Here is a 12037-nt window from a genome sequence, read left to right as displayed (position 1 = left end):
CCCCCAAGGTCCTGTAAGTAATAACCAGTGGAGTGAGGATTTAACCATATTACCTCCTCTGTTGGACTTCAGAGTCCAAAACACCACTCCATCCATGACTTGCTTCACAATGTCTGCAATGGATATCATGTCTTTTTGAGAGTTTTATCACTTTTCTGAGAGTTCCATTCACATTCCACACCCTTGTCACCCTAAGGAAGATCGGGAGTGGGGTGGAACACTATAAACACCCTTTCCTTTCTCTATCCGATAAACTTATGATATTAATCTTCCTCAAGTGGTTTATTGTACTGTGTTCTTGCCCAGTATCAACAACTGCTTTAAAAGAAAAATGGAGTCCCAAAAGGGCAATTTGCAGTATTATTTAACAGTAGGAGAATAGAAAATGCCGTTTTCTTTGTCTGAATTATGTGTACATCAGCTTAAAACTTCCCCTCTCCCCATCAAGTTTTTTTTTTTTTTTTTTACTTTTTATTTAAGAACCAGCTGCTGGCTTTACCTCTTTCTACCTGCCGGATGCTTTCTGAGTCACATTCAGCGCTCAACTTTAGTGATCCCCATTAAAGTCCAGAGCCTAGGGAAATCACCCTGAGTCTGTGTTTCCTAGCAACATCCCTGAGAGGAACAACAGCTGCTTAACCATATGCCACTGGAAAGATGCTGTAGGGGAAATACACAGAAATTGATACTAAATGCCTTAAACCTTGAGACTTCAAATACCATAGTTACCATGTTTGATTTTTTTACGTTTAGTTGTGCTAAGCTAAAGAGACGAATAAGTTTAAGTATCTAAAATGACAGGCTACATGAGCTTTAGCCATCAATGTGATTTCTAGATATTTTCTTGCTAAGATTAATGCAGAAATAGCCATGATGAAAATAATACCTTTCTTTATCATCTCAAAATGTTAAATATGTATCAAAATTAAATTATCCATTGGGTGAACTTAAAATTCCTTACAAATTTATGTTGATATTCTGTATTTTTCTGTGTTATTTTATTTTTGTTTTGTCTTTTCCAGGATGTCATAATTAAAGTCATGTTACATATGACTTTTTAGATTGGTTTCTTTCACTTAGTTATATGCATTTAAGTTTCATGCATGTCGTTTTATGGCTCGATAGCTCATTTCTTTTTTGTAGTAAATATTCCATTGTTTGGATGTACCATAGTTTATCCATTCACCTATTGAAGGACATCTTGGTTCCTTACAAGTTTTGGTAATTATGACTAGAGCTGCTATAAACATATATGGTAAAAGCATGTTTAGTTTTCTAAGAAACAACCATATTACCTTCTAAAGCAGTGGTTCTCAACCTTGGCTGCACATTAGAATCACCTGGGAATCTTTTTAAAATCCTGATTTCTGGGCCTCATCCTCCGGAAATTCTGTTTCTTTGTTACTAATGTTGTGGCCCCACCCCATAACAAAGAAACAGAATTTCGGAAGGATGAGGCCCAGAAATCAGGATTTTAAAAAGATTCCCAGGTGATTCTAATGTGCAGCCAAGGTTGAGAACCACTGTTGTAAAGTGACTGTGCCATTTTGCATTCCCACATACTTGCTAGCATTTGGTGTTGTCAGTATTTTGGATTTCAATCATTCTAGTAGATGTGTAGTAGTAGTTACCTCTTTGTTGTTTTGATTTGTGATTGCCTAATAACATGATGTTGAGTCTCTTTTCATATGCGTATTTGCTATCTGTATATCTTTTTTTTTGTAAGGTGGCTTGAGATCTTTTGCTCATTTTTAAGTGGGTTATTTGTTTATTTTATTGTTGACTTTTAAGAGTTCTTTGTATATTTTGGATACCAGTCCTTTATCAAATAAGTGTTTTGCAAAGATTTTCTCCCAATCTGTGGGTTGTCTTTTTTATCTTAAGATTCTAAAATAAAAATAAGAATGTAATCACTGTAGCTTGATCACGAATAGAGGAACTGCTACAATTCTTGTGCTTTGTGTTGTAGGGAGGAAAGATTATCTTTTGTGGTTTCTTTGCAAAAACAAATTTCCTCACATTTTAAAATCATTAATATGTTTCTTCTCTTTGTATCCCTATCCCTTAATAATTTAAGCTCCTGTAAGTGTAAGCAGTTCACTGTAAGAAGGAAGAGTGAAAAGTTATGCTGGATTCTTTTTTTGTTTTCATCAATAAGTGATCTGTTATAATGGCTATTATCCAAATAATAGCCAGTAATTCTGTAAATGTGCATGTGAGTCATGTGTTTATAGATATTGAAAAAAATATCTTCGACATCTTTTGAAATCCTACTCAATTTTCAAATTGTTCCTGATAATTTTCATAAGTTCTGGCCACACGTGGATTTTGTTTCTTGATTTTGTTTTTGCTTTTGTTATCTTTTGTTAGTCCTTATTGTAAACAGCTAATTAAAGCAAACCCTTATTTTAAGGTCTGGTTATTTAGTTTGATGATTTTATACAAAAATCCATTTTCCCCCAAACTTTGAAATATGCACACATTCTAGTAATCAGCTTGGGTTTATAAAACAAGAATATTTTGTTAGGAAAAGAGATCATGAAAATAACTTATATTAGTTAAGAGCTCTTTCTGATTTCATTTTTCGTAATGATTTATTTGCCTAGGAAAAGTTACTTATTTTAAAGCTAAGATCAAATGTAAAGTCTGGGCCATTAATTTTCTATATGTTTATATACGATGAAGTCCAATATTTGCAACAGATAAATGTGGAACTGCTCTGGTTGGAGGTCAGTGGGTGGAGTGGAGGAGACGAGCACACTCTTGTCTGCCTTTCCCAGTTATCTCTGAGGAATCCATACGCCTATATGGAAAAGAACTGGAAAATTAGTCTACATTATTATTTTTACTTAAAGCAACAACAAAACCAAATAGTCATTATTGAGCTATTTATCATGGAGTTCTAGGTGTCTAATTTATAAGGTTTCTGAATTAGACTTCAGGGCCTATGTTACATTTTATTACAGTCTACAACATAAATGTAGACTGGCAAGAATTAAACTAAAAGCCTGTTTCACAGCTGTTATGCATCTGGGAGTTTGGTTAAAAGGGGCTAGCTTAGCTTAGCCTGAGTTGTGATAAAAAGCAGGGTCTAGAGGCCTTTTAACTCAAGTCCTGTGCTCTGATCAGAGCTCTATTTAATACTGGCCCATAAGTCCACATAATTATAATTTGTAAGAGTCTTTAGGACACCAGTAACTTTTAAATCTCACCATGTGAAAAATTATTATGTCACCTGTGGACTTTAAAAGTAGTTAGCAAACTGGGATAAAGGTGATAATCAAACCAAATATTTCTGAAACTTTCTCTGTCCAAGTTTTCTACGTATGATGTACTAGCTATTCTTTGTAATATATTACTCCTTAATATGCTTTCATGAGGAATGTTAATTCTGATAAATGAATGCTTCATGTCAGAGTAGTTGTACCACTGGGAAACGCAGGTTCCCTTTTCAATTTAACCTTTTTACATTTTGGCTTTCTCCCAGGCTTGCAGATGGGTCAGGGTCTGTGGAGAGTGGCCAGAAACCAGCAGCTACAGCAGGAAGGCTATAGTGAACAAGGCTACCTCAGCAGAGAGCAGACCAGGAGGATGGCTGCCAGCAGCATTTCTAACAGCAGTCATCGTAAACAAGTCCAAGGAGGCATTGATATATATCATCTCTTGAAGGCAAGGAAATCTAAAGAACAGGAAGGATTCATTAATTTGGAAATGTTGCCTCCTGAGCTAAGCTTTACCATCTTGTCCTACCTGAATGCAACTGACCTCTGCTTAGCTTCATGTGTTTGGCAGGACCTCGCTAATGATGAACTTCTGTGGCAAGGGTAAGTTCAACTCAGATATCTCTAAACATAATCACCTTAATTGTTCATTTTATGCTAGTTATATTTGTATTATGAAATGTTTCTTTCAACCAGAGTTGTTCTTTATTAAAACCTGGAAAATCAAGATACAGTTATCATCACAGTCAAATTTGATATTAGGAAAAGAAGGGCTGTATAAAATAAAATAATGAGTTATAGTTAGAAGAGAGGTTATCAGTCAAGATGCATCAGTTTATTTTAAGTCAAAAATTGTCAGTTTATTCTAAAAATACAGGTTGTTAAGTGAGAATTTATAATCCAAAATTTAGTGTTCACAACCCTGGTATAGTTTGTGCTTCCCTTATAAAGAATAAGTATACTTAAAAATCAGTAAATATTCTTCAAATCTTATTGTTTCCATTGGTTACAGATGGAGTATGGCTGTGGTTTTTTCTCATATATTTTTTTTTGTCAGAGGTGCTTATTAGCATAAATTTTAATGGTGAATATTTCACCTACTTTTAATTTTTTTCTAACCACTATGTAATCAATGAAGTAGGCAAATATTAGAAAGCAAAGAGATCATCTACTTGCTGAACTGAATGTAGATTATAGAAATTTTAACAGCTATTATGCCAGTTTAAATTTAAGCTATAAATCTGAGAATGTTTGGTGAAATAGAATCTGTTCTATGGAATCTACATTAATCCTTAAAAAGTACATATATTAGAGTTGTGAAAATATTGTCAAACATAGGAGAATCATTGGTTTTTCTAGCATTCTTTACCAAGATTTGTTTCATTATTTTTAAAAGAGACTTCATAATGATATAAAACATATCTAAAAACAAGTCTTTATGAGACTTGAATTTCTAAATGAAAATCCAATTGAGAGAATTAATAAATTATCTAAATAGCCCATCTTTAGTCAAAATATATTACCAACAATGACATTCCTCACTCAGGCTTCCAGATGCAACAGAATTACAGTATTAATTAAATAGCTCAACCTCTTAACCTCTAAATAGATATAAATCATCAGTATCATCTTGTCGTTCTCTCATTGTCTTGTCATAGTGAAGGTACTATGGAAGTGAGTAAAAATTATATTCATTAGTAATGTTTAAAATAAATTATATTTATTAATTTTTAATGATTTAGTATAAGAGGAAATGAAAATACTTTAAAACTTGCTCATTTTATTTATAATCTCTTTTCTACATTTTAGTTAGTCCCAGCAAACTTATGTTCTTATCTTTGGAAAAAAGTTTATAACTAAGCTCATCTGAAAGAACTCAACTAGAAGGTAGTTTTCATTTGTGATTTAAATCTGGATTGATCATTTTTGAAAGAAATGCTTCCTTTTTGTTTACCACATAATTATGCCTATTTTTATGATGTTGAATTTTTTTTCTTAGTGATAAATTGCTTCTGTTTTAAATTAAAGACTGGCTTAGTTTTTATTTTAACTTTGGATGTGCTGAATACTTACTAATGTTAGGAGGTTCTGTAGTTTAGTAATAAAAGTCAAAATCTATGGGAATAGATTAAAGAGGCTACTAAAACATTGATAATTTTCTAAATAAGTTACTAAACTTATTTAATCTGTTTCAAAAATCATTTATTTTATAAAAATAATGCAAGGATATAAATTATTAAGAAGATATTCTCATATTAAATTAGGTATTTTACCCACTATCTTCACAATTTTTGGTGTTTTAGGCTGAGACAGTGGCTTTTTCTTGTTTTTCTATACATTGTGTATGTGTGTGAAAAGAAGGAAGTTTGAGCCCAAAATCAATAATGAATATTAGGAAGTAAAACTACTTTAATGTTTATCTCTACAAGTAGATTTTTTTTGTTGTTGATGATGATTTTAAATTGAATTTATTGGGGCAACATTGGTTAATAAAATTATATAGGTTACAGTTATATAATTCTATAGTGCATCATCTGTATGTCGTGTACAAGTAGGTGTTTTTGAACACACAAAAATCAGATCATTTGAGATAGAGTTATTAAAAAATATATCAAAATGTAATTTCAATATTCTCCATGTCTCTGGAATAATGTGTTTACATTTTATGATCTGTGGTATATAGTCAGAATTTCTGGCAATGTAATAAGATAAAAGTTTAGCTTTCAAATAATAACCAGTAGTTAATGGCTCTGTACAGAGTTGGAAACAACTATCCCAATCTGCAGAAATAGTGTGTCTTGAAATATGAGCTGTTAGCATTTTGGGTTTTAATGAATTTTTAATCATTTATCACTGTGATAGTAAAGAGCCAGTGTTTTAAAGCAGTATCTTAAAAATAGTGATGCTTAATGTCACAGCTTTTGATGTATGTATTGAAATTACAAACAATTCCAGTGTATAGTTTGCCTGTGAATATATATATAATTTTAAAAAAGTCCTTCTGCCCAGCAATCTTCCCCCCACCCCATTCAGTTTTATGTCCCAATACAGCACATATTTTACTTAATCCTGTTTAGCTCTTGGTTGAGATTGCAAGCTCTGGAATAAGACTCTGTGGGTTCAAATCTTGCCTCTACACAAATTTGCTGTGCAACCTTGAACAACTTTTTTATTGTGTCCGTTTCTTACCTGTAGCACCAACATCATAGGAATGCTGTAAAGATTAATAAGCAAGTTAATACTGTTAAAATGCTTCAATTACTGCTTGGTATTTAGTAAGCACTTGAATGTTAGCTATCATTATTACCTATAATAATAAAAACATAATATGCTAATTAGACCGGACAGCCAGACGATCTTCCGGACGAAGCCGGGGCTCCAAGGGCCGAGGCAAGACACCGGCCAAGCCCCTTGCATGAATTTTGTTCATAAGGCCTCTAGTTTATATTTAGCTTCAAATAGTGCTTACTAATATTATTGATCTTTGTAACCCACACTTATTATGTGCTGTCAGAATTGCTAAATTGAAGGAATTTGTCTATTATACTCTAGTAAACAAATTTTAAAAGCATAAAACTAAACATTTTAAACTTTAGAGCTATAAAATCTATTTTTATATCATTTCATGTTACTATTTTATCATGTTTATACACATTTAACTTGGGAAGTTAAATATGGTAATGTTTTCTTTTTTATTTTATCTTTTATAGGTTGTGTAAATCCACTTGGGGTCACTGTTCCATATACAATAAGAACCCACCTATAGGATTTTCTTTTAGAAAATTATATATGCAGCTGGATGAAGGCAGCCTCACCTTTAATGCCAATCCAGACGAGGTAAGTGAAGAACTTGAGCATTTGTAACAGTTGAACTTTATTACTTTCTTGCTGCAATTTTCCAATAAACTTGCAAGTAAAATCACAAGTCACTGCACGTGCCTTTTCAATCACTGCGAAGCCCAGTATTTGAGTTATTGCTATTTTTACCTTCCCATGTTACGTTCTAATCTCTCTGCCTGCTCACTTTATATGGCAACTTCCATGACACATGCAGTCCTCTACTGGGACCTGATTGAGATATTGGAGTGCATAAAATATGTTCATGGAAGTTTATTTGCAGAATTTTCTCCTTGATTTGTTTATATTTAATAACAATGCTACTACTTTTATCAAAAATGATCACAAAATACATTGTTCTAGTTTCCAACACATCAGAATGTTTTCTTTAAATAATGCCTTTAACAATCTAATTTCATTTGACATAGAAACTGCTTTTAGATTCTGTTATAAAATTAAATAATTTTGTATTCATAATTTAATTTTTTAAAAGACAATAAACAAACACAAACAGGAAAAAGGGAGAGTGGGAGAAGCAAGAGTAACTGCTTAATAATTAATTAATTTTTTCTTAACATAATACCTAGGAATGATCAAAAGACAATTCTTTCACTGACTTTTTCCCCTCCTGTTCTCATTTTAATATATCCTGGAAAGGTTCAAATTTTTAGATAGATATTTAAATATATACTAGATTTATTTTAGAAATCTAATATCAATTATAGAGCACTCAGAACTACTAGTTCTAGGTGTATTATTTTTTTGTGGAAAACCTTTACTGGCAGTTGTTTTAATTTATCTAATTTTTAAAACCCAACTTTTTGTTTTATTTGTTGTGAAAGTATTAAAGGCTATTTAAATCACGCAAATATTTTTTAAATATCCTAACTTTTGCTTATTTATAATTAGAGAAATGCTTCTCCCATGCAAAATATTTAAATATTAAACAGAAATCCGAATTTTATAAATATGCATATAATACAAATGACACCATGTTTTCAAATTTAAATTGATTTTTGCTTGCTACATATGATTTCTTTCTTTGTTAATTTTTTTGTACATGAATGAAAAATAAAACATAACACCACTACAAAGGTTTGCCGATACGTACACATTGTAAGTTGTCTTAGCCCCACAAATATAACAAAGCCTGGTACAAATATTTAAATTACGATATTTATTCTCTCTCTTCACCACTGTGTAAAGAGTTTTTATTTTTAATGAATGGCAAACTGATACTTTGTATGACAGTAGGATGATTTATAAGTTAAAGTTCAAATTACATATTTGAAGTCAGTACTGGTTTTTATAAATTAATCATTTTAGAAGTCAAATGAGTAGATAAACTATTATAAATTTAGGTTTTGTAACTTGTCACTTTATTGCAATTATTTTCTGGTGCCATTATCATAAAATACACTTATTTTACTTGTTTTTTTTATCAAGTTCAAATTCTATCTAAGTATATAGCAACAGATAGCATGTCACCTTTTTTATCTTGCATTATGAATACCTGCTCTGTACAAGAGATTTAACTAACCACATTATGTTTTTGAAGATTGGCATGGTTTCAGGACTTCATTATTTTTGTTTATTAGAATTAGGCATTACTCGATGCTAACTAAAACAATTCATATGATGAACTTTATAGTAAGATATATTTCACATCAGTCTCTTGAGTTAATTGAATGATGATTACTGGAGAAGAACTGAAGCAGAATAATACAGTGTTTTACTCTAGATACTTAAGAATCAGGAAACGAGGCTATTACAAGCCCCAGTCTTATTATGCCCAGTTTCTCAAGGCGTACTGGCTCCTGTCATGATTTATGCTGATGTTGAGTAAAACTGTCATCTTCAATTAATATTACTTGCAAATGTTACATTCTAAGGAAAATGTAACTTGGTAAGTATTGAGTTGTAGATTTACAAAAGTCAGAAAAGTTGGATGTAGCTATTGATATTGATTGTGGTAAGTAGTTATTTCTTGCTAAAGGAGTACCAATTTTTTAAACAAATTATAAAGCCATTCTTTTTATGCAAAGATGAAAATATATATAGGCCCTTATATACTAGAATGTGATGGATATTTTTAAATATCTAACTTTGAAAAGCTAGATGTTAAAATATAATCCTATCTTTGCAATACGTATGTTAGATTATAGAGTTCTTGTTATACCTCCCCTAGAGTGTTTGGAAGTGGGAGGGGGCAGAGAAAAGAGGCAAAATTAAAGTTCTATTTTTTTTTTTTATCTGACAAAAATTTTTAGTTTTAAGTCAAAAGTTTGCTAAGAGAGGGATTGAAGTTATTAATTAAAGTAAGATTCTTAGATCCTCAGAGTTACTTATCCATCCTACCTCCCATTATTATTGAGAGTTGGCTGTATTTTCTTTTTCTTTACTCCCTGGCCTGATTTAAAGATATCCTGGAGCATTCCAGAAGTATTGAACTCCCTGTTCCGAAAGGGGCACATCGTGCTGCCAAGAGGCATAGAGCTGAACCATTCATAGTGACCTGTGGTTCCAGAATTCTGATTCTGTGCTTTTATGAACATCAGTAACTTAGCAGGTGTTGCCTAATAGCAAAATAGAATTCTGCCTTTACCTGAATGTGCTTAGCATATAAATAGGCAAAGAAGGATATTGAAATGCACTTATAGGTGCAGAGAAATGAGGGGAAGTATTTTAATCACTTATATTCCATATTTTCTTTCATTGATCAATATAAATAATCAATGTCAATTTGCTTGTTTTTCCAAGTCAGGCCTTCAGAATTTAAATCACGTAACTGAAAGGGATATCCAAATAGATGTTTTCATGTAGAATTTCTCTGTATGAGTCATACGTTAGTCATACTTAGAAGACTTTTGCCACGTTTTTTGAGAACGAAAAATTAGCATTTTTTGGAGGGTGATTTTCTTTTTCCCCCTCCTCACTGGAGCACTGTCATCAGATGTGTTATTTTGGCTTAGTTTAAGCCTAAGAAGTAAATTCGTTTTGATGATATGTTTAAATGTAAGCGGTGTTTATTGTAAGTACTTGAGATAAGATGTATATAATTGTTCAGTATTGTAAAAAAAAAATAGTCTACCTTTCCATAATTTCTAGTTCTCTACTTAAGATTTGATAGCAAGCATCATTAAAATATTATCAAAATAAGAATACTTACAGCCACAGGGAACAAGATTCTCCAAAGGACATCGTTCATGTCACGGATATGGGTAACCAAACTCCACAGCAACTGGGGTGGGGGAGAAGATCTGCACAGTCTGTGGTACGATTTATCTAGCACGCTCTTGTTGTATGCATGCCATTGTGATCTCAGCTGTATGTAAAGTCTTGATCTTGTGCATGAGCTTGTGTACTTTGTGGCAGGTGACCACATTCTAGTAAAGGAATGTGCTAAAAACCATCTGTTTACATTAGGCTGTATTTCCCCTGCATGTATGAGTTCCGTGTGTTGATTTTATCCCACTAGCAGTATTGTAATAAAGTAATTTTACTTATCATCCAGTCAGCTATATTCCTTGTGCTCCATTTAATATTGAACATTTTCTTGATCTAGTTATTTTTAAATTTAGTCTGAAAAATTGATAGTGAACATGTTTCTTTAAACTCTATTATAGGTTTATTTTTGTCTAAGTATGTTCTTTAAAAGTTTTTAAACATGATAATCCTCATTGTGGTCAGCTATGAGAAGTCTTTATTTTTAACTATATCAGCACTTTTTTTTTTTCTGTGTTCATTCAAAAAGACCCACATGCATACAGTTTTATGCATTTTGTTAAATTGATCTGGGGTAGAACCTGTTATGAGAAATATTTTAAATTTGACCTGTGCATGTGTTTTAGATGGAAATGCATAAGATAATTATTTTTAAGATAACATATTCTTTTTGTTGTTGGGCCAGCTAAAATATAATTAGGAAATTTGTAGGAGTTCTCCATTAAAGGAAGGAAAACAAGCGTTTATACTCAATTCTTATGAATAATATCTCAGAAATTAAATCTTACTGATTTTTTTCATTACCGTTACTTCATAGAAGAGCAACAGTGTTGAAAAAGAACTTTTATTTTTATTGCTAGAGATAGAAAATCTTGATTTGGTGTCAGAATTTACAGATAAGCATGAATTCTTTGGTAGTTAGATGAAGGTATACTTTGCATAATGTCTGATAGCATAAAGAAAGAAAGGTAAACTAAACTTCCTAAATTCTTAGCTTATGTTATAAATGGAAATATATTTAGGAATAATTTATCCTCAGTGCTCTTCACTTTGCTGCTCTACTCAGCCTATGTCACATTTTATGATCTGCTACCTGCAGTACCCATTTCTGTGCCAGCTAGGATTTTGGGGGCTTGAGAACCTAACTAATAATGGCTTAAGCCATATACATGTATTTACTTCAAATGACACCCAAAGATGGGTATTCCATTCTTGATAACAAGATGGCTACCGCTGCTCAAAATATCTCATTCTCATATGAAAATACCCTCAACACAAAGAAGGCAGTCAAAGAATTCAAATTCCTTCTGCTTATTGGGGGAGGGGGGTCTTTTTCAGGAACCTCCAGTGTACTTGTGCTCATTTCTTATGAACAGAACTGAATCAAATGTACACCCCTAGAACAACAGAGAACAGACTAGAAAGGATTACATGACTGACTAAACTTAACATGATTTAGTAACTGTGACTGAGATGCTAGAAGCAATGAAAAGAGCGAAATGGCCTTTGGGCAGGCATCCAGGCATCTGCAGCACTATTTTTTACTAGTGAGCCACTTGGAAAATTTGTAATTCTGCTTCGCTTATTTCTGGACTCTGCTGGTTTAGAGGCCTTAATACCCAAAGGGGGAAATATTGTAACAGAGGTACAAGTCCAATTGGTTGCTGAAACTACCTTCTGGCCATATTAGGTCCTTCTGCCACTGAGCAAACAAGCCAAAACAAGACCAAACAAACAAAAAGGCTGTGGTTGAG

At 32.4% G+C, this 12037-nt stretch overlaps 1 protein-coding gene across 1 annotated transcript in view; it reads left to right on the top strand.

The window, feature by feature from the left end:
• Positions 1-12037, top strand: part of FBXO8 (F-box protein 8) — a 47759-nt gene that overhangs the window by 16011 nt on the left and 19711 nt on the right. The window contains exons 2-3 of the mRNA XM_070415476.1: positions 3488-3824; positions 6932-7058. Coding sequence (XP_070271577.1) covers positions 3496-3824; positions 6932-7058 — 456 coding nt within the window. The 5' untranslated portion in view covers positions 3488-3495. The remainder of the gene's footprint in view (positions 1-3487; positions 3825-6931; positions 7059-12037) is intronic.

This window comes from Myotis yumanensis, unplaced genomic scaffold, assembly GCF_028538775.1.
Source record: "Myotis yumanensis isolate MYYU_CA2020_CCGP unplaced genomic scaffold, mMyoYum1.0.hap1 SCAF_5, whole genome shotgun sequence".
NCBI classification, from domain to species: Eukaryota; Metazoa; Chordata; class Mammalia; order Chiroptera; family Vespertilionidae; genus Myotis; species Myotis yumanensis.
Note: the sequence above shows the minus strand (reverse complement) of the source record. Positions and strands in the feature narration are given on the sequence as shown.